A 26,533-nucleotide genomic window follows, 5' to 3' on the forward strand; every position below is an offset into this window, starting at 1 on the left:
CGACGTTGAAGTCTTACGCGCCCTGAGGAGTGTGTCCACCACGGGAATAGTGTAGCCCCTGTTCAGGAGCGCCCTCCTCTCAAAAGCCACGCCGCGAGACAGAAGGGTTCCGCCTGTTCCAAAAATACTGGGCCCTGACGCAGAAGAAGCCGTGGAAGGTGCGCGAGTCGGAGTGGACCGTCCACGGACACGCCGAGCAGATCCGCAAACCACGGGCACCGCGGCCATTCCGGAGCCACTATGATGACCTGCCCGTGGTGCCGTTCCACCCTCCGAATCACCTTTCCCACCAGAGGCCAGGGGGGAAAGACATAAAGTAGAATCTGAGTGGGCCAGGGCAGAGCCAGAGCATCGACGCCTTCCGCGCCGCGCTCCCTTCTGCGGCTGAAGAACCGAGGAGCTTTGGCGTTGGCGGCGGACGCCATGAGATCCATCGCCGGCGTCCCCCACCGATGGGAGATCAGCGACATCGCCTCGTCGGAGAGAGACCACTCCCCCGGATCCAACGCTTGACGACTTAGAAAGTCCGCTTGAATGTTGTCCACTACGGCAATGTGGGATGCCCGCCAAGCTGATCAGGAAACGCTCCGCCCACGCCATCAGTCGCGCGGCCTCCCACGCGACAAGCGACTCCTGGTGCCCCCCTGTCGGTTGATGTATGCCACCGTTGTCGCATTGTCTGAGAGGACTCGAACCGCTCGCCCTCTGATCAGAGGCAGGAACTGCACCAGGGCTAGACGAACCGCCCTTGTCTCCAGGCGGTTGATTGACCAGGTAGACTGATCCCCTGTCCACCTGCCCTGCGCCGAGCTCCGGAGACACACTGCTCCCCAACCGGACAGACTTGCATCGGTAGTGACCACTACCCAGTCCGGCGTTTCCAGGGAACATCCTTGAGCTAGGTCATGGGGTCCAGCCACCACCTCAGGCTGGACCGGGCGGGCCGGGGGGAAGAGGGAGAATCGCCTGGTAGTCCTGGGAGACTGGTTTCCATCTCGAGAGCAAGGGACATTTGCAGAGGCCTCAGGTGTGCGAAAGCCCAGGGCACCAAGCTGATCGCAAACGCCATGGAACCCAGGACTTGGAGATAGTCCCACGCCGTGTGAGTCTGCAGAGACGCAAACCGGACGATGAGATCCCGCAGCGCTTGAGCCTTGTCCGGACGCAGGAAGACCTTGCCCAGAGCCGTGTCGAACCGTGCTCCCAGGAAATCCAACTGTTGGGCTGGCCGCAGACTGCTCTTGCTGAAGTTCACCACCCAGCCAAGGGACTGAAGGAAAGATACCCACCCTGTCGACCGCCGCCCGTCCCTGCGACAGAGACTTCGCCACGAATGAGCCAGTCGTCCAAGTAAGGGTGAACCAGAATGCCCTCCTTCCGGAGCGCGGCCGCTACCACCACCATAATCTTTGTGAAGGTTCTGGGCGCGGTCGCCAGGCCGAAAGGGCAGCGCCTGGAACTGAAAATGTTTGACCCAGGATTTTGAATCGAAGGAATCTGTGATGGCTGGATGAATAGGGATATGTAGATACGCTTCCGTGAGGTCGAGGGAGGCTAAGAATTCCCCTTGATGAACCGCCGCAATGACAGAGCGGAGAGTTTCCATGCGAAACTTGGAGACCCGGAGCACCTTGTTGATCTCCTTGAGGTCCAGGATGGGACGAAAAGCTCCGTCCTTTTGGGAACCACGAAGTAAATCGAATAATGCCCCGAGCCCACCTCTCCGAAGGGGACGGGCGAGATGGCTCCCAGGGTCAGCAGCCTGTCCAGCGGTGTGCTGCACCCCTGTCGCTTGAGGCTTGACCCGCAGGGGGAGAGGACGAAACGATCCCTGGGGGCCCCGCACAAATTCCAACGCGTTAACCGTCTCTTACAATACAGGACCCATTGGTTCCATGGTGATGTTGGTCCATTCCTCGCGAAACCAATAGCGATGCGACCTCCAATACGGGGCAGCGGAGGAGTGGACTGCTGACATCATTGGTGAAGACTTGCCTGAGGCTCCCTGAGTCGAGGAATCCCTGGCGGTCTGCGACCCCGAAAGGGCCGCGTCCACGTTTGCGACCTAGGGAAGGTGTCCTAGGGCTCTGCGTCCCTGGAGCCTCGGTAACGGCCTTCGGGGCGCTGGGTTAGCCGATTCCTGGAAGATCCAGAGTACGAACGAAAACACGCTGCCGGTCCTCAGGGCAAACCTGTGGACCCGAATTTTCCCCCAGGGTCTTGATGATCTGATCAAGGTCTTCCACCAAAAGAGAAACCTTGCCCTTGAAGGGCAGAGCTCCCAGACTGCCTTGGAGGAGGCGTCCGCCGCCCAATTCCTGAGCCACAGGAGTCTTCTGCAGAGACGGCTGAAGCCATGGTCCTCGCCAGGACCCTCAGCAGGTCGTGCAGGGAATCCGCCCCGTAAGCAATGGACCGCCTCCAGACGGTCAGCTTGGGCTGCCTCCTCGGGCGGTAGCTGTTGCGATGGTGAGGAGCTGTTGCACCCATCGAATCCCGCTCTCATGAGTCAGCGAACCGCAGATAGCCGCCCGGACCCCCAGCACCGAGACTTCGAAGATCTTCTGAGGGCGACCCTCCAGCTTCTATCCGAAATGTCCCGCAGGCAGTGCTCCCTGTGACCGGGATAGTAGTTCTCTTGGTGATGGCGGACACCGCTGAATCCACCTTGGGGACCTTGAGCAGGTCCAGAAAAGTCCCCCGGAAAGAGGGTAGAGCTTGTCCATCGCTCTGCCGACCCGAAGGGACGCCTCCGGGTTATCCCACTCTCGCACAAGAAGATGAAGAAATGAATCATGAATGGGAAATGTCTTCGCTATGGGACGCAGCCCTGCCAGGACAGGGTCACCCTTAGAGGTAGCCGAGGCCACGGAGGGAGCCGGGGGTCCCGGGGGTTTCCACGGGAGGGTCGAGGTCCAACTCCTTGAGAACGTGGGGAAGAGATCCGCGGATCATCGCATTCCAGGTGCGCTGCTAAGGTCAATCGTCATCCCACTTGTGACACTGGGTCACCCCCCAAGTTTGGCGAGGGTGTCGGGCCCCCCAGGGAGAGAGGTATACTCAGTGGCAACCTGGTGCCACCCCCTCCGATCCCCGGTACCGCCGCCGCAACTCCCGAGGGCCTGGGAGCCTTGGCGGGGGGATGAGAAGAAACCTGCCCCCCCCCTGAGGGCTCAGGCTCTGTAGATACGCCTGGTGCATGAGCACCACAAAGTCCGCTGAAAAAGAGAGCGGACCCGCCGAGGGAGGAGGGCAGTGGGTCCCTGGGGGGTCCGGATGTGGAAGGCAGAGGCCCCGAGTCTGAGGTCGGGGGGGGCTGAAGGCAAAAAATCATCTGTGGGGCTCCTCCGCCGTCCGAGTCCGCGCTGCACTCTAAATCTAAGATTGGCCGCCGCTCCCGCCCAAAGACGGGGGTGGGGCTAGCCCTCGAGGCCCGCGGCGATCCGGGCGCGGTGGCGAAATTGTCGGCGGGGCGGCGCTCGTCTCCCCCCTGGGGGAGACAACGACCGAATGGCCCGTCCCTCGAGGCGCCCTGGCCCGGGCCGCCGCAGGACGGACAGCGCGCGCGTTGCATCGCGCTGAGGGTAAAGCGAGTGCAGCACACCGGGAGGAACCCCCCCCCCCCGGGAAGCTTGAGATCGCGGCGCAGAAGAGCGGGCTCGCCGTACCCTCAGCCACGCGCCCAAAACACCCTCAACCCCGGGGACGGCAGGGGAATGGGACCTCCGTGCCGTCTGCGGCCCCTGGGGAATTAAGCGTCGCAGAGCCGCGGGGGGAGGTTGAGGCGCCGCGACGGGGAGGAGGGGAGAGGCTGGCCCCCACCAGCATCCACCTCAGAATCTTAACCTGCGCTGAAAAACAAGGAACACAAAGTAATAAAAGAACTACCCCCAAGCTTACCCCTGATCACAGAGAGAGGTAAAGAAACGAGGTAGGAGGCAGTCCTGATGGCAGTATGATCAGAGGAGCCAAGAATCCCCGGCTCCCTTCTGACAGGAACAAAGATTTCTTTTTTTTTTTTTTTTTTTTTAAATAACTTGATCCATCAATAAAGAGATAAGAATAGTAAGAATATACAGAGTAATAAACCCTAATCTGGGGACACAACGAGATCCCCTCCTCACATCTGCTGGAGTCAGAGAGATACTGAGGATCTAGGAGGGTGCACCAGTTTATATACCAGCACCCTCGAAGTTTTACTCTGACTTCATCTGCTGGACGGGGGACATAACCCACCGTCTGGACTGATCCTGTACGTACAGGGAACGAGTGTTATGGGAATCTGATTTTGGGACCCAGTTGGAAGATAGCGATTGGGACAACATTTACACCATAGCTCGTAAATGCTCCATATCTACGGGGCTACAAGAAAATTGTTATAAAATAATATACCGTTGGCACTATACGCCCTGGCCACACTCCATAGGTTCTATTCTGCTATTCCTGATCATTGTTGGAGGGGATGCGGAGATAGTGGCACGTATTATCATATTTGGTGGTTGTGTCCATGGATACGCACCTTCTGGCATGCAGTGTTTCAGTGGTTAGCGCAGATGATGCAAGTTACTTGTACGGTACAGCCCTGGCATGCTCTCTTAGGCCTCCCGTTGGTAGAACATAACACTCAGACACAGAAATTGATATTGCAAATTTTTATTGCGGCCAGAGCAGAGATCGCATTACATTGGAAGCAAAGGGAAGCACCAACCATAGCTGGAGTACAACATAGGGTCCTATCCTATTATCAGCTGGGACGATTGACAGCCATACATCACAATAAAGTGCCAGCTTTTCAAAAAACTTGGGCGCCCTTTCAGGTATGGTTAGACAATCAAAGTTCCCTATAACACTATAGGCATCTGAGGATCTGCCCTATGCCATGGTAATGGAGCAGCGTCGTGTCCGGCTCATTCTCGGGGCACTAGAGAGGAGCACTTCCCATGTCCAGTCCTAGTAGCGGATTTCCTAACTACATTTATATATAGCGGCTTATTTATTCTAGGTTGTTATTGATCCTAGTTGATCATATAACTTTGGATATACATGTCATGCCCATTTTTGTTCTGTTTTGCATTATTCTCCAGCAGGGGGGAGGGGGGGAGGGGAGGGAAGGGGGGTTTGTTTATACCGATACAAATAGTAAACTTGTCTCAGTGATATCTGTATAAGATGCTTGGGGATGTTTGATGTCTCTATCTGATGTATTCCGATTCTTTATATTTTACGGTAATCGAGCTGTATTGACTATGTTCAGTTAACTAGACTTGCTCTTGATTTGTTTTGTTTTGTTTTGTATCATAATTGCCAGTTGAGACAATAAAAACAGATTACATACAAAAAAAAGAAATCTCTTTTGAGGCAAACCACCAGAGCAGGTCGTGACTGTGCGATCGTTCAAGATGCCATCTTGACTCCACCCATACCTCCAGTTTTCTATCCTGAAGATCCTTTAAAGCCGCTGCTCCGGTGACCGGAATGGTGGTCTTCTTGGTGACCGCAGAAACTGCGGCATCCACCTTGGGAACCTTAAGCAGGTCGACCGCCTCAGGCAATGGATACAATCTGTCCATCACCCTGCTGACCTTCAAACAGGTGTCCGGAGTACCCCAGCCCTGGAACAGAAGAGCACGGACCAAACTATGGAATGGGAAGGACTTTGCGGGACCCCGGAGGCCAACCATGACTGGGTCCACCACCCACAGATTGGAATCCTGTGGCGGGACTTCAATGCCCAACTCCTCCAACACCGCTGGAATAAGTGGGCTCAGCTCCTCCTTATGGAATAAACGGGCCACCTTAGGGTCATCACCCTCGAGGGACATACTCTGCAAGAGGATCAGATCCAGATCCAGTGGACCGACCCCAGGCCTGGACTCCTGGGAATCCACTCCCTGGGCCCCTTCATTATCAGAGATGGTCAAGGAAGAATCTGTGGCAGCCGCGGGCGCTACAGCCTGAGAAGTCGCTGGACCATAGGGGCCCATGTGGCCGCGGAGGTCCTGGTCTTTTTGGTGGGCCGCCCCAGGGCCTCCTTGGATGCACCCCAGAAGATAGGGCCAAAGAAAGGCGAAAACACACTGTCCCCCGAAGGAAAAGGGCTCCAGGGGAGATCAGGGAAATTACAGACCGGTCAGCCTGACTTCAGTGCCAGGAAAAATAGTGGAAAGTATTCTAAACATCAAAATCAAAGAACATATAGAAAGACATGGTTTAATGGAACAAAGTCAACATGGCTTTACCCAAGGCAAGTCTTGCCTCACAAATCTGCTTCACTTTTTTGAAGGAGTTAATAAACATGTGGATAAAGGTGAACCGGTAGATGTAGTGTACTTGGATTTTCAGAAGGCATTTGACAAAGTTCCTCATGAGAGGCTTCTAGGAAAAGTAAAAAGTCATGGGATAGGTGGCGATGTCCTTTCGTGGATTACAAACTGGCTAAAAGACAGGAAACAGAGAGTAGGATTAAATGGACAATTTTCTCAGTGGAAGGGAGTGGGCAGTGGAGTGCCTCAGGGATCTGTACTGGGACCCTTACTTTTCAATATATTTATAAATGATCTGGAAAGAAATACGACGAGTGAGGTAATCAAATTTGCAGATGATACAAAATTGTTCAGAGTAGTTAAATCACAAGCAGATTGTGATAAATTGCAGGAAGACCTTGTGAGGCTGGAAAATTGGGCATCTAAATGGCAGATGAAATTTAATGTGGACAAGTGCAAGGTGATGCATATAGGGAAAAATAACCCATGCTATAGTTACACAATGTTAGGTTCCATATTAGGTGCTACTACCCAAGAAAGAGATCTAGGTGTCATAGTGGATAACACATTGAAATCGTCAGTTCAGTGTGCTGCGGCAGTCAAAAAAGCAAACAGAATGTTGGGAACTATTAGAAAGGGAATGGTGAATAAAATGGAAAATGTCATAATGCCTCTGTATCGCTCCATGGTGAGACCGCACCTTGAATATTGTGTACAATTCTGGTCACCGCATCTCAAAAAAGATATAATTGCGATGGAGAAGGTACAGAGAAGGGCTACCAAAATGATAAAGGGAATGGAACAGCTCCCCTATGAGGAAAGACTAAAGAGGTTAGGACTTTTCAGCTTGGAGAAGAGACGGCTGAGAGGGGATATGATAGAGGTGTTTAAAATCATGAGAGGTCTAGAACGGGTAGATGTGAATCGGTTTTTTACTCTTTCAGATAATAGAAAGACTAGGGGGCACTCCATGAAGTTAGCATGTGGCACATTTAAAACTAATCGGAGAAAGTTCTTTTCACTCAACGCACAATTAAACTCTGGAATTTGTTGCCAGGGGATGTGGTTAGTGCAGTTAGTATAGCTGTGTTTAAAAAAGAATTGGATAAGTTCTTGGATGAGAAGTCCATTACCTGCTATTAAGCTGGTCTAGTGCCAGACCAGCTAAAGCTCGGTATACTAAAACCCCTATTAAAAAAACCAAATTTGTCTCCAGCGGACCCAGCCAACATCCGCCCGATAGCTAACTTGCCTCTGATTGCAAAAATTATGGAAAAAAATAGTCAACAAGCAACTCTCGGAATACCTGGATGAACATAACATACTCTCCCCTTCTTAGTATGGTTTCTGTAAATCATTAAACACAGAAACCCTCCTTATATCTCTCACGGACACCATCCTTATAAACCTGGAAAAAAGACAACCCTATCTGCTTGCTCTTCTAGATCTATCCGCCGCATTTGATATGGTGAACCATGCAATCCTATTAGAGCGGCTCGCAGACGTAGGCATCAAGGGATCTGCACTCAGTTGGTTCAAATCTTTCCTGTGTAACAGGTTCTTTAAGGTCAGGATAAACAATAAAGAATCTCACTCCGTCCGCTCCAACCTGGGAGTCCCCCAAGGATCTTCTCTTTCGCCAACCCTTTTTCAATATCTACCTTCTCCCGCTCTGCCACCTACTTACAAATCTAAAGCTAACTTATTACCGCTACACGGACGATGTACAAATACTCATCCTGATCACAGAATCTCTACAAAAAACCCTGATCCACTGGAACAACTGTCTTCAATCAATTAATCACCTTCTCACCATTCTCAACCTAGTCCTCAACACCAACAAGACGGAGATTCTTATCATCTCTCAAGATGACATCAACATTCATCCCAACTCTCCAACCCTTTCCCAATTAGCCAACTTAAATTTAAATCACTCTCCTTTTGTGAGAGACCTAGGCGTTCTCCTGGATAACCAGCTTAACCTAAAAAAATTTGTTAACACCACCACAAAGGATTGCTTTTACAAACTGCAAGTCCTTAGAAAACTGAAACCACTCCTTCACTTCCGTGACTTCCGAATGGTGCTGCAATCCATCAACTTGTCGAAAATCGACTATTGCAACTCCCTTCTTCTTGGTCTTCCTGCTAACACCATCAAACCTCTACAGATGATTCATAATTCAGCTGCCAGGATTCTTACCAACACCAAAAAAAGAGAACACATCACCCCCATCCTTCAGAATCTCCACTGGCTGCCCATTAAATCCAGGATTCTCTTTAAAGTCCTCACGATTATACACAAATCTATGCACAACCTCACCCCCCTCAATTTAACCATCCAACTACATCCGCATACTTCATTCAGACCTATCAGAAGAGCCTACAAAGACACACTGTATGGCCCCCAAGCTAAAACATCCTTAAGGAAGCGCGCCTTATCGACAGTAGGCCCCTCGCAATGGAATGCGCTCCTCCCGGACCTCCGACAAGAACTTTGCACATCGGCATTAAAAAAAAAACTCAAAACGTGGCTATTCAGCCAAGCTTTTCAGGATACTTAACATTCTCTCTTTCGCAACTGGCTTATCCATTCTTCTTTATTTTCCGCCCTCTATTCCTACCCATAGTACTCATATATTTTTGTAACTTGTTAATCTGTACACCAGTAGGCTCACATCTCCCAGTATGTGTCCTACTTAAAAAAAAATAAATCTGATATTCAAGTCCTTTTATGTCAAGCTGTACTTCAGTCGCTTTCATACACACTCATGCAATATCTTTCAAATTTGTAATTAAGGCTGGGCCTTGTCATTTATGTTTGTAATTAAGGTTGGGCCTTGACATTCCACTTTCATATGTTGTTTGCTCTTAATGCTATAGTTAAGGATTGTTCTCAGTTCTAATGTTTTGTGAAGATTTCATAATCCCCTCCTCACAGTTACTTGTATCGCCACCGAGCGAATTTGCAGTTTCATTGTAAACCGGTGTGATATGTATTTTATACAGGAATGTCGGTATAAAAAAAGTTATAAATAAATAAATAAATATATATATATAATAACCACCACTATTATTAGCAACGGTAACATGGAATAGACTTAGTTTTTGGGTACTTGCCAGGTTCTTATGGCCTGGATTGGCCACTGTTGGAAACAGGCTGCTGGGCTTGATGGACCCTTGGTCTGACCCAGTATGGCATATTCTTATGTTCTTATGTTCTTAACCTCTCACTGTAGTTGCCTTTTTTTTTTTGGTTGGCAACTTTAACACACATCAACAGACGAAGGAGAAAGGAGAAAGGGGCATTTTCCTTAAAAGAGCAGCAGCAGCAACAGCAGCAGGTGGCTCCTGAAGAGGCGACAGGCTGTGGAGATCCCACAGGATGAGTGAACCGGAACCTCCGGGTATCAGCCCTGTCTGGCCAGGGATCAGAGCAACACAGGGCCCCAACCACTGCTCTCAAGCCTCACACACCAGAAGGGATGACCCCCACCAGGGTCTAACAACCTTTTGGGAGGCGCAGATGGAAGACTATGTGCCCTTTCTGATTTTTTTTTTCTTGACAGACTGCAGGCTTTGCACCTCCACCATCTGCTGGAGTCAGAGAAATACTGAAGGACTGCAGGTGGCACCTCATTTTAAGTGTGTCAGTAAAACTTTCTGACTCCATTTGCTGGAGGGGAGGCAAAACCCAGAAGACTGGACTGATCTGTTGACATCCTCAGGAAGAAAAGTCACTGCTCATTTCCTTCACTACTATGAAGAGTCTTAAACAGGAGGGTCTCCAGCTACCAAGGTTCTGAGAAGACTCTGCACAGTCTGTGCCTGCTGAGTGACCTCAAGTGATGGTTATATATAGGGTGGAAGCACACAGAATAGGTTAGGAGAGGGGAGAGACAAGGAGGTGCTCTGGTTGCCAGGAGTATGAGAAGACTCTCTGGACAGTCTGTGCCTGATGAGTGACCTCTGGCATTGATGTATGGAGTGGAGGCAGGAAGAGAAGGAGGAGCTGCTTCAGCTGCCAAGGTTGTCCGTGCCTCCTGAGTGATCTCTGGATGTTGCGGGTACATGCTCCAGGGCAGCAGGAGCTTCTCTTTTCAAAATTACCTGAGGGCACAGGGTAAAGATCTTGGTACAGTCCTTTACAAGAGATTAGGTAAGCTTGGTATGAAACTGCATTATTATACAACAAATTTTGATGCTGGTAGTCGTTAATAAATAAGTATGTTGAATGAAAAGCAATTGTTCAATAGATTTAAACAAGAACATACATTAAACAGCATATTTATTTGTTGCAGGTAGTTAAGGGAATGATCTCTGGCCTGAACAGGTTACCTCTCCTGCAGCTGGCACACAAAGCTTTTTTTCCCAGTGTTTCTTTTCCTGGTGAACCCTCATTTCCTGATGCTACACCTCCCTCTACCAATAGTAATCCTGAATACAGTGCTATTTCTAAGCTTGAGATGACAGAAGCAGCAGGCTCTGCTCTGAGTATGACGTGCAGGTGCTCAGACCCCATCACACCGAGTTCAGGCACACCATCTTCCTCATGTGTCTGAACGCCAGCATAAGAGGGGAAGAGCCCAAGGTGGCATCCTGGGCCATAGCACTGCCATCAAAATAATTAGTTCCCCATTTCTAAATAAATTCCCTCCTCCCCCAGCAAATCAAAAACCCTCAAAATGCGATGTGGTTTCCTTTTCTGCCTCCTATCGACACAGGGTAAAGAAGATGCTCAGCAGCGCTTGCTGTCAAGTCTCTTTAGGAGGAATACAAAACCTTGAGCACATAGGACCTGGTGAAAGGCAAAGCAGTGGGGTGCTTGTGTCACAAGTCTATGTGGCTGGTTTCTCAGCAAGCTGTTGCTCCGTAGTAGTTGATTCGAATGCTGGAACATGCCCGACAATGCATGTCATTGTTGGAATTGTATGTTCCATGACCACAAACCACTGCAAAGGGAAAAAGCAGACAACAGTGCAATATAGTTAGACCATCCAGGTGCTCAGAGGATGGCCAAGTGCTTTTGCCCTGCTCCTTAGGCTGAGAAGTTTTTTTGAAAATATATTAGGTTATCTGGTTCCTCCTATTTAAAGATTTAAAATACTAGTGAAAATTCACCACTGAATCTATGTCTGTCAGCAGTTAGACAATGCACTCAAGAGGTGGACTCAAACTTCTCCAGTCAGTGATGAAAATCAGTGAAAATATGAGATCTTTAGTTTGCAGGGCATATACAAATATCTGCTCTGTGACTTCCAGGGTGCAACAGTGCAGTTTCAGAGAAAACAGCTTCTGAAACTTCAGCTGACACAATTGTACAACAATATAGCAAAAGCAAAATTGGTTCTTACCTGCTAATTTTCATTCCTAAAATACCACAGATCAGTCCAGACAAGTGGGTTTTGCATCCCTACCAGCAGATGGAGGCAGAGAATAAAACCTTTTCAGGCACTGCTACATAACCGAGAGTTCCACCTGCAGTCCCTTAGTATTGACCTGTACCCATGCTAAGATGTCTAATTGAAAAACAAAAACCTAACAATTCCCCCAACTTGGGCAAGCAGAGTCTCAAAGTTGGAGTCCCCTCTCTTATAACAAGGGTAAATACCATATCTAACCCCAAACTAATTAACATATGTACACTCTTCGTAAGACTGCATTTATAGAAAAATTACATAAACAACATCCAGAAGCTAGAAAGGTTTTTCGAAACAACCAAGGGGCTGGGATTTTTGGACTGGTCTGTGGTATTTAGGAATGAAAATTAGAAGGTAAGAACCAACTTTTCTTTCCTGTTCATACCCCAGATCAGTCCAGGCAAGTGGGATGTACCTAAGTCCCTCTACACTGGGCGGGCACCCGAAAGACCTGCACACAACACACTTCCCAAAAACTGCCTCTTCTGGCACAAGAACATCCAGACGGTAATGTCTGGTAGAAGTTTGTAGTGAAGACCATGGAGCCACTTGACAAATCTCTTGCGGTGATACCAGCTCACCCTCTGCCCAGGAGGTTGCCTGCGTCCTAGTAGAATGCACATGCAACACCTCCGGAATCGGTCAACCCTTACAAAGATAAGCTGAACCTATCGCTTCCTTCAAACATTGTGCAATCAAGCCCTTGGAAACCTTACATCCCTTCTTTGCTCTGCTGAACAGGACAAAAAAATGATCTAATCTCCGAAAGGCATTTGTCAACTTAAGATATCTCAACAGAATCCGTCTAACATCTAATAAGTAAACTTCTTTGCATGTGGTATATCAGACGTTAAGTGCAGAAAGGCCAGAAGCTCCACCATTTGGTTAATATGAAATGAGGAAGTGACCTTTGGTAAAAAGGAAGGAACTGTATGCAATAATACCATGTCATCAGAAATACGCAGAAATACACGACAAAGCTTGAAGCTCTGAAATCCACCTAGCTGAACAAATGGCCACCAAGAAAACCGCCTTCAGGGTGAGATCTTTCAAAGATGCTCTTCTCAGCAGTTTAAAGGGAGGGCCACAAATAACCCTAAGAATCAGATTAAGGTTCTGTGATGGACACATTCTCTGGACCGGCAGGAGCAAGTGCTTTGCCCCTTTCAAAAAACGCATGATGTCTGGATGAGACGACAATGGCCTCCCTTGCAGCTTACCTCAAAGACAACCTAAGGCTGCCACCTGCATTCTGAGTGAATTATAGGCCAGCCCCTTTGCTAACCTGCTCTGCAAAAAATCCAAGACCTGAGAAACATCCACCTGCAACAGTTCCAGCCCATGCTCCTCACAACACGACTCAATGTTATGGTTTGTGGGTATGTGGACCCTTGGCCCGAGGTATAAGTTGTTACTAGCTGTGGGGAGGAGCTCCACAGCCCACACCGTCGGGAGGCGAGGTCTGTGGGTGAGACTGTGGAGAGGTCCCGAGGAGTCAGGAGGAATTCCCCAGTAGACAAGCAGGCTGAGGATAATACCTGGACTGAGATCCCCGAGAGGGAAGGTGCCAGGCAGGTCACAGAGTGGGAAGGCTTGAGACTGGCATGCAGGAGGTATACCGGAGTGACACCCCCGAGGGGCGGAGCTGCAGAGCGGGGAAGGTGCAGCCGTGGTGACGTAGGCCACCCACGGAGTAGGGAAGCCCAAGACCGGTCTCCGATGATGACGTAGGTAGAAACCCGAGGAGCGGGGAGCACAGTCTCTGTATGGTAGAGAAGCATGTTCCCGAGGAGCGGGGAAGTGCTGGCAGGCTAGTAGCATGTAAGCATGACGCCAAGGAGTGGGGAGGCGCAGACAGTCGCAGTGAAGCCACAAGGACACTGCCCTGAGGAGCGGGGCGGCGCTGAGAGTCTCTTGTAAGGTATGAGGGCGCAGCCCCGAGGAGCGGGGAAGCACTAGAGTAAACTCCCGAGTGGTAAAGGTGTTCCAGGGGCAGCCCCGAGGAGCGGGGAGTCTTGCAGAGTAGGACTTCAGGAAGCGCAGGGCCAGTCTGAGGAGCGGGGGAGACCAGAAGACAAGGTCCCCGTAGAGAGCGCCCACTGGCCCCCAAGGAGCGGGTACCAGACAGAGTCCAAAGTCCAATGGAGTTCAATAGTATAGCCCCAGGAACACGGAGCAGGAGCTAGTAGAGACGTATGGAACTTGTTGCCAAGTCGGCTAGCTGAGGGCGAAGGTGGAGCTTAAGTACCTTGATCTGATGATATCATCAAACAGGGACGCCCCTGAGGTTCCCGATGAAGAGGCTTCAAAGGAGGGCCCGGAGGCACACGCGCGTGCCTAGGAAGGCCTGGAGACGACATAGATGGCGGTGGCATCTCGGCCGCCACGAGGAGCCATGGAGAACACGGCAGTAGAGATTGGCCTGTGCCGCGAGCAGACCCGGGGAGGGCTGGAGAACGGTGCAGGATGTAAGTAAGCGCGGTCGCAGCCGTCTGCGCCCGGCGGGCATAACACTCAAAAACTCTCCATTCCCGGAATAAGCCAAGGAAGTGGAAGGCCTTCTAGCCTGAAGCAAAGTCGTAATCACCGACTCCAAGTACGCTTTCAAGCAAAAACATTGCCTCTCAAAAGCCAAGCCACTAGACAAAAGCGATCCGGCAGTTCCGAAAAGATGGGTCATTGTCACAACAGCCCGTGCAGGTGAGCAAAGTAAATGGGACCGTCTATCACGAGCTGAGCCAGATCAGCAAAAAAGGGCCGACGCGGCCACTCTGGTGCCACCAAAATCACCCTTCCTGGATGTTGTTCAATGCCAATGCAACACTTGGCCTATGGGGGAAACACATAGTGTGGTAGCTTTGCTGGCCACGGCTGGGGTGTCGATTCCTTCGGAACCGACTTCCCTCCGTCGACTGAACAAATGATCCGCCTTGGCATTTTTCGAACCACCATGAGGTCCAGGTACAGCCTACCCCACCTGGCCTGGATAAGGGCAAAGGCTTCCGCCGACAACTCCTACTCCCCCAGATCCAGCTGCTGTTTGCTGAGATAGTCCACCTGCACATTTTCCACTCTAGCCACGTGAGACACCGTTAGTCCCACCAGTTGCTTCTCCACCCAGAAGAACAATTCCTGGGTCTCCTGAGCCACCAGAAGACTCTTCGTCCTGCCCTGCCAATTGATATAAGCCACCATCGTGCATTGTCTGTGAACACTCAAACTGTCCGCCCTGAATCTGTGGAAGAAAGGCAAGAAACGCCTTACGAACCACTCTTGTTTCCAACCAGCTGATTGACCAGAATGCTTCCATTGGCGACCACAGACCTTGTGCTGTCCTTCCTTGACAGACTGCCTCCCAACCTCTGAGGCTGGCATCCATGGTCACCACTACCTAGTCCGGCACCTCCAAGTCCACTTCTTTCTCTAAATTGGGACATAAAAGCAAAAAGTCAGGTGGAAGAAAGAAGCCAAAGAGGTAAAGCGAGGTGACAAAACATTTTTCAAATACATCAGAGAAAGGTCGAAAGTGGTACATTGAAATTGAAAGATGACAAGGATCAATGTGTGGAGAGAGACGAAGAAATGGCAGAAATATTAAACAAATACTTCAGTTCGATGTTCACTAAAGAAGACACTGGAGAAGGACTGTCGCTAGTTAGCAAGACTATAGAGTGGGTGGAGTAGACAAAACTCCATTTACAGAAGAGCTAGGAAAACTGAAAGTGGACAAAGCCTTGGGGCCTGAGAAGGTTCATCCCAGGATACTGAGGGAGCTCAGAGATGTGCTGGCGGGTCCGCTGCATCACTTGTTCAATAGATCCCTGGAAACAGGAGTGATGCTGAGTGATTGGAGAAGAGCGATAGTAGTCCCGCTTCACAAGAGTGGGAGCAAAGAGAAGGCTGGAAACTACAGGCCAGTTAGGCTCATCTCGGTGGTGGGAAAATTAATGAAGGAAAGGATAGTGAACTATCTACAGTCAGGAGGATTGCTGGACCTAAGGCAACATGGATTCACCAGGGGAAGGTCCTGTCATACAAATCTGATTGATTTTTTTGATTGAGAGACTGATAGAGAAAGAGCGTTCAATGTGATCTATTTGGATTTCAGCAAAACTTTTGATATGGTCCCGCATAGGAGGCTTGTGAATAAAATGAGAAGCTTGGGAGTGAGCGCCAAAGTGGTGGCGTGGATTACAAACTGGTTGATGGATAGAAGACAATGTGTAATGATAAATGGAACCTACTCTGAAGAGAGAACGGTGTTAAGCGGAGTGCCACAAGGATCGGTGTCGGGATTGGTTCTGTTCAGTATCTTTGTAAGCGACATTGCAGAAGGGATAGAAGATAAAGTTTGTCAATTTGTGGATGATACTAAGATCTGCATCAGAGTGGACATGCTGGAAGGAGTAGAGAGAATGAGACCTGATTTAAGGAAGCTTGAACAGTGGCCGAAGATATGGCAGCTGGGATTCAATGCAAAGAAGTGCAGAGACATGCATCTGGGGTGCAGTAATCCAAAAGAGCTGTATATGATAGGGGGTGTTGTGCATGGAGCAAGAGAGGGACCTTGGGGTGATAGTGTCTAGTGATCTGAAAACGGCAAAGCAATGTGACAAGGCGATAGCTAAAGCCAGAAGAATGCTGGGCTGCATAGAGAGAGGAATAACCAGCAAGAAAGAGGAGGTGATAATCCTTTTGAACAGGTCCTTGGTTAGGCCTCACCTGGAGTATTATGTTCAGTTTTGGAGACTGTATCTCAAAAGGGACAGAGACAGGATGGAGGCAGTCCAGAGAAGGGTGACAAAAATGGTGGGGGGTGGTCTCCATCAAATGACTTATGAGGAGAAGATGAAGGATCGAAATATGTATACTCTGGAGGAGAGGAGGTGCAGGGGAGATATGATACAGACCTTCAGATACCTGAAAGGTTTTAATGATGCACAATCGACAAATGTTCTCTGTTGGAAAGAAATCAGTAGAACTAGGGGTCATGAAATGAAACTCCAAGAAGGAAGACTCAAAATCAACGTCAGGAAGAGCAAGTTTGCTTACTGTAAATGGTGTTTTCCATAGATAGCAGATGAATTAGCCATGCTGTCTGGGATGTCCTCTGGGCGGCTATATGGCGGAGCTGTCTTAGAACACTGAGTCTTTTCAGTGCAGTGTGCTTGCGTCGATCTTCCTGCACGGCCCCGGTCTCCCTCAGTCCGCATCAAAGCAAGATGATGTGGAACAATAACTGTCCAGGGAGGCAAGAGGGTCAGCATGGCTAATTCATCTGCTATCTACGGAAAACACCGTTTACGGTAAGCAAACTTGCTCTTTTCCCATAGATAAGCAGCATGAATTAGCCATGCTGTCTGGGAGTCTCCAGCTGATGTGTTGAGCGCAAAAATCTCTGATCATGTGCTGATGATGAGGTCAGGTAATGCGCTCGAGACAGTTGAAAAAAGGTATGCAGACAGTTCTTAACCTGCGGCCTCGCAGCCTTCAAGAAGTACCTGATTTGAGAATCGTTCTGCCCATGTCCACGTCAGTTGAAGTCTGCCTATCAAAGCAGTAGTGTGCTGTGAATGTGTGCAGCGAAGACCAGGTGGCAACTTTGCAAATGTCTAGAATGGTAGAAACTGGAAGTCCTGGCGCGTTAGGATTAAATGATACAAAAAGCTGAGAGGCTCTGCGTTCAGAGTGAGTTCGACGTTTATAGTAAGCAAGTGCCCGCTTACAATCCAACATGTATAGTTTATGTTCGCCCTCATTGCTATGTGGCTTTGGGTATTAAGTCGGAAGGGCAATGGATTGGTTGAGGTGGAAAACTGACACCACTTTAGGAAGGAAGGCAGGATGCAGATGCTGTTGCGGTCCTGCCCGCAAGGAGCGCGGGCAGGCTCCTTACCTCTCGCGGCCAGTTGGGCCACAGATGCCTCTACCTTCGTGGCAAGCATGCCGCTGTCGCCGGGCTCTTCCCCGGCTGCCTCCGGTCTTGTGCAGCAGGGTCGGGCCGATGAGGGCTCTCCCTCATGGCTGGAACCTCCCCTGCCGCTCCGGCTCTTCCCCGATGCGCTGCACCACTCCTGGGGTCTTCCGCTGGCAGGGAGGCCGTCCCTGCCGGTGCCTGCTTCAACCCGGGTCCTTGCCCGGCAGCGAGGCCATCCCTGCCGGTGCCTGCAGCCTTCCTACTTCTGTCTTCACGGCTAGAAGCCGCTCCTGCAGCCTGCCTTCCTCAGCTTCTCAGCAGGGCTGCTTCTGATGCCTACCTTGCTCCTTGGGCCTTCCACGTGGCTGGGGATGCCACCAGCCTGTCCTGCTCTTCGCCACCAGCCTGTCCTGCTCTTCGCTCTCCAGCTCTCCTAAGGCGCGGGCACACGCCTCTCTCCGGTTCTTCAAGGGCCATCCAGGTGTGGCCCCTGCTGACCCCTCCTTGGGCGTTGTCCTCTTCAGCCCTACAAAAGGGTTCAGTGTCCATTCCAGCTTTGCCTTCGCAAGGAGTTGGTCATTCCTGGGATCCTGCAGTCCTTCGCTCCAGGAGTTGTTCTTGTTCCAGCACTTCTTCAAGGTCCTGTGTTTCCTGTTCTTCATTGGAGCTCCTCGTCTTGTCCTGTTGTCTACGTTCCTCTCCAGTTGTTCATCTGCTGTTCCTGATGTCCGTGTTCCAGCCCTGAGGTCAGTCTCCTGATCCTGTAATCTATGTTCCAGTCTAGATGTCTGCCTGATGTTTGTGATCCAAGACTAAGGTCTGTCTCCTGATCCAGTAATCCATGTTCCAGTCCAGATGTTTGTTCTCCTGATCCTGATGTCCGTGATCCTGTCCTGTTATCCTGAACCCCTGGTTCTTCATGTCTCTCTTCCTGGCCTGCCATGTCGTGGTCCGCGACCAGCCCCATGGGCGGGCTGTGTAGGGCGCTTCGTGGTGCAATGCCTTGTAACTTGCCTGAGTCTTCTGAATACCTTGAATCTTGCCTGAGTCTACAATACCTTGTTCCTGATTCTTCAGTTCCTCACACCCTTCCTGCACTGGTCCCGCTCCCGCGGATGGAGAACAGGGTGGTCCGTGACCAGCCCAATGGTACTGGCTGTCTAGGGCGCCCTGAGGGATCGTGCCAATGTCCGTATACCCAAGTCTACGTCTAAGTACCTCGTTTCTGAGTCTTCGTCTGTGCAACCCAAGTACCTCGTTCCTGAGTCTTCGTCTGTGCAATCCAAGTACCTCATTCCTGAGTCTTCGTCTGTGCATCCAAGTACCTCATTCCTGAGTCTCGTCTGTATCTCCATGTTCCGGTCTTCACTGCCCTGGCCGCCATCTGGCCTGCCGCTTCTTGCCGTACCCTGCGGCAGGTCCGAAATGGCTTGGAACGGTCGGAGGACTGTTCATAAGACCACCATTGGGTTGCTGGTCTTCTGAAGTGTGCAGGTCCGGAGGAGGGTCAGTATCTCCAGTCATCTGTCCAGCCTCGCTGCTGTCCAGCCCATGCTCGGGCATGCCTCGCCTACCGCGGCACCTCTTCGGAGTTCCTCTGGGGTCGAGCCGTGACCCAAGAACACACATCTCTTGGTAAGTGGGACCGCTCTCCTAGCGCTCCACAACAGATTGCGAAGGCCCTGTGTTCGGCGTTCATGTCTTTGTGATGGGCCCATGCCAAGTTCCGGAGTTTCTTTGCCAAGAAATTTTTATAGGAGAACTAGATACGTGTACCACGGTTGTCTGGGCCATGCTGGAGCAATGAGTATCAGGTCCGCGTTGTCCGTGATACATTTCTGGACTGTGCGAGCTATCAGAGGTATGGGAGGGAAGGCGTAGAGGACACCCCCCCAGTCCAGTCGATGAGGAACACATCCTGCGCTAGATGTCGGGAACTGGGATACACTGAGCAGAAGGTTTGTATCTTTCGATTTTGTTCTGTAGTGAAAACATCGACTCGTGGAAGACCCCAGGTTTGAAATCGTTTTTCCGCCACACCCTGATGGAGTTCCCACTCGTGGGGGTGAAAGATTCTGCTCAGTTTGTCAGCTCTGGAGTTGTTGATGCCCGGCAGGTATGTGGCTTGTAGGGTGATGGATTTGCTCCTTGCCCATTCCAGGATCCCTATGGCCTCCCTGCACAGGTTCCAGAAACCGGACCCTCCTTCTTTATGTAGAACATGGCGACCTGGTTGTCCATGTGGACCATGACTGCTTCCCTTGGAGTGCATGTTCGAAGGCTCGAAGAGTGTTCCAGATTGCACAGAGCTCCAGGAGGTTGATCTGTTTCGAGCATTCCCAGGCAGACCAAAGGCCTTGAGTCTGTAAATGGACTAGCTGAGCACCCTAGCACTTAGTGGAAGCGTCGGTGGTGAGGACAGTGTGATGTACTGGGGGCCGTAGAGGTGCTACCATTGTGAATGCCGATGGTGTGAGCCACCACTCCAAATCCTGTTTCATGCTGGTCGTGAGAGTGATGGGAGTGGAGAGAGGCTTGCAGAACTGGCTCCATTGGGACTTCAGACCCCATTGTAAACAACGCATGTGAAGGCTAGTGTGGGAAACTACATATATAGACGCTGCCATGTGCCCGAGGATAGTCAGGATCTGGCAGGCAGGGGCAACGGTGGCCTCTTGCAGGCGGCCGGCTAGCAATGTGAGGGCAAGGGCCCGGGATTCCGGAAGGAAGGCTCTGTCCTGGATGGTGTCGATATGAGCCCCAATGAACTATAAGACCTGAGTGGATTGCAGATTCAATTTCTCATAGTTGACAAGCAGTCCCAGGTTGTCGAGACAGCCTATGGTTAGGAGAAGATTGGTGTGTAGGAGAGATGGGTTGGGGGCTACTGGCAGTCAGTTGTCCAGGTAGGGGAATATTTGAATACCCCGTTGTTGGAGGTGAGCCACTGCTATCGCTAGGCATTTCGTAAAAACTCTGGGGGCTGAGGAAAGGCCAAAGGGGAGCACATTGTTTTGGAAGTGGCGGCCATTGGCCGTGAAGCATAGGTACTGCCAGGATGTGGGACGCATCGGTATGTGCGAATAGGCATCCTTGAGGTCGAGTGAACACATCCAATCGTTGGGGCAAAGGAAGGGCAGGATGGACTTGAGTGACGTCATTTTGAATTTCTCCCTCTTCAAATATTTGTTGAGAGAGCGTAGATCTAGGATAGGTCTTAAACCTCCCAACTTCTTGGGTATGAGGAAGCATTGGGAGTAGAACCCCTGGTGGAAATGCGTCGAAGGTAGTTCGTGAATGAACTTCTGGTGAAGTAATTTGTTTATCTCCTGTTGTAGGGGTCTGCACTGTGCATTCAGATGTCTTTGGCGCACGAGGTGCGGAACAGATGGGATGGATGCAAAAATTGAGGGAGTAGTCATACTGGATGATTTGTAAGACCCATTGGTCGGATGTGATCGCCTTCCATGCTGGAAGAAAGTGGGAGAGTCTGCCCCCTACTGGTAGCAGTAGAGATGGGTTCACATGCCCTAAAAACCCTGAGGGGATTTAGGGGGGTTGGTGTCTTGAGGCGGACGAGGCTGCCGAAGAAGGCGTTGGCGTTGTCGAGACCCTTGCTTCTGAGGAGGCTGAGGGCGACTTGGCGCATATGGTTGAGGCCGGTAGGATAGGTAAGGCCTGTAAGGACACCGTTGGTAATAAGGTTTCCTATAGGATGAGAAATACCTTTTAGAGGAAGCTGCATCGGAAGGAGAGGTTAGCGATATGACGGCCACTTTCTGCTCCTTGAGTTGTGCTACAGTCTCTCTCAATTTGTCTCCAAAGAGATTATCCGGGAGACAGGGGAGGTCAGCAAACTTTTCATGCACGTCTTTGCGAATTGCACTCACTCGAAGCCATGCTAAACATCGGGCAGCGATGACATTTGCCATGGACCTGGCCGAGGTATTTAAGCCCTCACAGACCGTTCAGAGGAGGTGCCTTAACCCTTCCTCCAAGTCATGGGAATTGTTCAGGAGGTCGGTGGTCTGGGGACATCTGCTGGAGTAGGGACTTTAGAGGCTGGAGACACTCGTACAGGTACTGTGTAATATAGAACCGGTGCTGCTGAATTTTTGCATTTAGCATCCCAGATTGAAAAGCCCGTTTTCTGAAATCATCCAAGTATTTGGAATCCTTCTTGGGTGGAGTGTTTGAATGCAGACGTGACTTTTTGGCCTTCTGCTTAGCTGACTCCACTATCGCGGAGGTGTGAGTAAGCTGCACTGTGGAAAAAAACTGTGATTGCCTCATGCGGAATTTTAAATCTGTTTTGTGGGAGGTTGGTGGTCCCTCAAAGGTAGATTCCCAGGCCCTAGTCATGACTGCGTCGAGGATAGCATGAGAGGGCAAGGCCATAGGTTCTGAAGGTGATTCAAAGATTTTAAGGATACGCAGGACTTCTGCTCTCGGGTCAGGTATCTTCGGAATCTCAATGTTGAGATACTGCACCACCTTTTCCACAAACTTGGAATACGATGGATCCTCTGGTGGAGATACAGGTTCTGGTTGTTCTTCTGCAGGGTCAGGAGGATACCGGTGAAGGGGAAGGCTAGGGGGAAATATCCCCAGGAGAAGACGTGGGAGTGGGCCGGGAGGAGAAGGACCCGGACTGAGGCTTTCCTGTGGCGATGGAGGGGCCTCCAAGGGTATCATGCAGGGCCATTTCCCTTGATGCTCCACCATAGTGAGAAATTGAGACAGAATGAGTGAGATCTGAGACATTGCCTGGGAGGCTAAGGTGTCCTGAGGGGTAGGCATAGGTTCCCTAGGAGCACCCCTGGGTGGTACTGCAGCGAGTAGGATATCTGAGTTTGGACCTCTCAGTCTGAGTGTGTCCTTGGTAGGCCACTTGTCTTTCTTTTGTAAGGGTTCCTGGAGGCCTGATTTTGTCCTGTGTTGTGAGGCAGTGGACAGGCCCGAGTAAACCCTGGATGAGGCTGCGGAACTGTGAGAGGCGGATGGAGAAGAAGGCGCCACATCAGAGTCCACCACCAAGAGTGGGGAAGGTTCCCTGGGGCGTTTGTGCCCTGATGAGTGCTTCTTTGGTGTCTTAGTAGCACTGTGCATTGAGGGCATCGGCTTTGGTGTCGACTTGCTTCGATGCGTCGTCAATGCTTTGTGTTTGTGTTTCGGGGTTGAATCGTGCGGTCGACCCTCTGATTCAGATGCATCGGTGGTGCGTTGGGGGCTCAACGCTGCTTGGCGCAGATGGTGTCTTCGGCACCATTAACGCATCCCCTGTGTTGGGACTATGGGAGCTTGCTTTGGCGCCGGCCTGGATGAACCGGGAGGCCCTACCGAGGAGGCTCGACGATGTGTCGATGCTTTGAAGTCCGAGGGGATCCTGGAGAAGACTTAATCGAGACTTCGGAAGGGGCATACAATCCCGATGCCGCTTCTCTTAGTTTCGTGATCCTGGCAGCCCTCTGTCGCTGGGCTCGGGGGGACATGCGTCCACAGTCCCTGCAGGTCGCCTGGTCATGCTGAGGTCCGAGGCAGATGTAACATTTTGTGTGGCCATCTGTCACCGACATGATTTTGCTGCACTGGCAAAATTTGAACCCCGGAGGCTGCGGCATCCCGGTGAAGAAGTAGTTTTGGTTTTTTTTGGAAAGTTCCGTCAGGAGAAAGGAGCTCCGTATGCAGCTAGGGGCGCAGAAAAAAACAGACTGGGGGAGACCAGGGCTGCGCGGGGAGATCCAAGCAAGTGCATTGCACTGAAAAGACTCAGTGTTATAAGAGAGCTCCGCCACCTAGCCGCTCGGAGGACATCCTAGACAGCATGGCTAATTCATGCTGCTTATCTATGGGAAAAATATTTCTTCACAGAGAGGGTGGTGGATGCATGGAATGCCCTTCCAGAGGAGGTGGTGAAAACAAAAATGGTGAAAGATTTCCAAGAGGCATGGGATAAACACTGTGGATCCCTAAAAGGCTAGAGGATGGAAATGAAGTAACTTGCTGATGTGGCGGTTACTACCCTTAACCAATAAGCCTTCATAATGTTGATATAACTCCATTATTGCTCTCTGGTTTAACAGCAGGGAGAAAAGAGGAAAATGGGAATTAGATTCAGACAGCAACCAACAAGGACATTGAATTTTATGGTCTAGGAAAACAAATAAGCATGGGGGTAACTTGCTGATGTGGTTGTTACTACACTTAACTAATAAGCCTGATAATTTGGATGCAACTTCAACATTGCTGCCTGCTTCAATGGCAAGAGATAACAGGGAATTGGACTCAGATAGCAACCAAAAAGGGCCCTTACTTTGATGGTTTTGGGGGTGACCGTCTGGCATGGCAGATGCTATCATAGGTTTATTGGGCAGACTGGATGGACCATTTGGTCCTTTTCTGCCGTCATTTCTATGTTTCTATGTTGACAGCTACTAAGAGAGACTGGACGTGGAGTCCCCTTGAATTGGCAAAGGAAGCTGAAATTCCTCCAAGAGTGGACTCCAACAGGACAAAAGCGCCCTCTGGAGGGGACGCAAATGAGCAAACGCCCATGGAACCAACTCCAGCGTAGACGCCATGGAACACAGGACCTGCAAATAGTCCCAGACTCTGGGAACCGGAAGACACAGAAGCTGAAGCACTTGAGCTTGCAACTTGAATACTCTCTCCAAGGTAAGGAAGACCTTGCCTATGTGGGTATCGAACCGAGCCCCCAGATACTCCAATGACTGGGACGGTTGTAGGTGACATTTTTGCCAGGTTCATCACACAGCCCGACTGCAGAAGCTCCATGACGCGCCGTACTGAGTGATGATACGCCAACTCTGACTTTGCCCCGATGAGCCATGTTGCGTCCATCGGGCCTAGACGGCTTCGCCCCGTTTGCCTCACCTTATTCACGGCTCCTCTCGCTTACCTTGGGAAAATGGCTACCGCCACGTCTACAAGCCGCCCTCTCCAGCGTCCCTGGAACAGCTATGTTGCTGCCTTCCGCCATGCTCCTCCCAAGGTCCTACTAGGGTGCGCGCGCGCTACCCTAATCTTTATTCCAGCTATGGCGCAAACCTCGGGGGCGTCCCCCTCAAGTGACATCACGCCATCCGGGTATTTAGCCTGCCCTTACTTGCTAGCTCTTTGAGTTAGCAACAATTGGTCTTGGCCGGTCAATGCTAGTCTGCTGCTTTCGTGCTGCCACTGGAAGCTTTCTCTCGGCCCTTCAGGGTACTGATTAACCTGGGTATCCGCTCCTCAGAGGCCCTCTGCTTTATTTCAGGTGCCTTACAGGGATCAGGTACTCGCTCCACGAGGGCCTGCTCTTCCTGCCTCAGTGCCAGTACCATCTTCTTCTTCCTGGTGGAAGCACATACCTACAGCTACCATCTAGTGAGTAATCTAAATCTCAGTGTGTCTCATCTACAGCATTGCCTTGCTGGGAAACCTACACCGGAATTCCCCTATACCAATGGCGTGAGAAGGGTTCCTTCTGCTGAGGGTCCCGAGACTGCTACATCCAGACTACCTCACTACTGCCACCTCTGGTGGTATCCTACAAGCTGTACAATAAAAGCTCTGATTCTGTGTTTGTGCGTCCTGAGTCTAGCCCAGTACTGTGGCTCCCCCCTGAGGGCATGGTCATCTGCCACAGTACCCGAGAATCCACCCAAACACCGCTTAACCATAACAGATTGCTAACTCCATGGATTCGGCTCAGCTCACCGCATTGCAGGCCATTCCAGGCCTGGCCCAGCGAATCTCCGAACAGCAGAATGCGCTGGAGAATTTGACTGCTGCATTCAACCAGCTGCACGCACAGATGAACTTACCCACCACCTCAGGTAAAGACGTTACACCGCCAGAAGTGACGGTCAAGACTATTGTACCTCTATCTGCTCCAACACGCTTCTCGGGGGAAGTTTGAAGATGTAGAGGTTTTAGTAACAGTGTTGCATGCACTTTGCCCTGCAACCTAGTCACTTTCCTACAGCTTATGCCAAGACCACCTATATCTTGTCTTATCTGGACGGAAGAGCATTGGCTTGGGCCTCTTTGCTGTGGGAGCGCAAGGATCCTATTCTACATGATCTTGATGGATTCCTCGAGCTGTTCAAATCAGTTTTTGATGACCCTGCCCGGTATACTACTGCAGGATCTTCATTGGTTCACCTGAAGCAAGGTACTAAACTTTTAGCTGACTTCGCTATCGAATTCAAGACACTGGCATCTGAAATACGTTGGGACCCTAAATGCCTGAGGACCCTCTTCTTTGAAGGACTGAACTCTTGTTTAAAAGACAAGCTCACTGCTCGTGAGATGCCTGAGACCTTGGCTGACCTGGTGAAGTTGGCAACAAGGATTGATCGCCAACTTCGTGACAAAGTTCAAGAGACCAAGAGTCCCAGAAGACCCTTTCAGGGTGAAACTCGAGTTAAGTCCATACCCAGGCCTGTTCCTTCGGGTCCAGTTGCGGTTGAAGAAGAACCAATGAAATTAGGCCGCAGCCATCTGATGTCAAAAGAGAGAACACGGAAGAAATTGGGGCTGTGCATGTGTTGTGGACAAGCTGGCCATGCTGTTCAAACATGCCTATATGTCCAGAAAACTGGCAGACCTAAGTCCTGCGGGAGGACTCTTCTTAGGTCTTACTGCACCCTCTCCTCCGCTCTTTCTTCCTTGATCTGCAGACCTCTAGAGTATCAGACTCTTGCCCTAGTGGACTCAGGGGTAGGAGGTAATTTCATTCTACAACGACTAGTGGAGCACTTGCGGATTCCCACTACCACCATGACGTCTCCACTACTCCTATCCTCAATTCATGGAGAGCCCTTACCGGGCGAAGTAACCCAGCTCACCGAGCCAATATGTCTACGAACTGGCGCTCTCCATTCTGAAACCATCTCCTTTGTTTTAGAGAAGGTCATGCACCCTATAATACT

At 50.7% G+C, this 26,533-nt stretch overlaps 1 protein-coding gene across 4 annotated transcripts in view; it reads right to left on the minus strand.

The window, feature by feature from the left end:
* Positions 1 to 10,503: 10,503 nt before the first annotated feature.
* Positions 10,504 to 26,533, minus strand: part of ZPBP2 (zona pellucida binding protein 2) — a 274,873-nt gene continuing 258,843 nt past the window's right edge. For all 4 annotated transcript variants that reach the window (XM_029572762.1, XM_029572759.1, XM_029572758.1 and 1 more), the window contains one exon: positions 10,504 to 11,212. In XM_029572762.1, coding sequence (XP_029428622.1) covers positions 11,115 to 11,212 — 98 coding nt within the window. In that variant the 3' untranslated portion in view covers positions 10,504 to 11,114. The remainder of the gene's footprint in view (positions 11,213 to 26,533) is intronic.

The sequence above is a fragment of the Rhinatrema bivittatum genome, chromosome 12, assembly GCF_901001135.1.
Source record: "Rhinatrema bivittatum chromosome 12, aRhiBiv1.1, whole genome shotgun sequence".
NCBI classification, from domain to species: Eukaryota; Metazoa; Chordata; class Amphibia; order Gymnophiona; family Rhinatrematidae; genus Rhinatrema; species Rhinatrema bivittatum.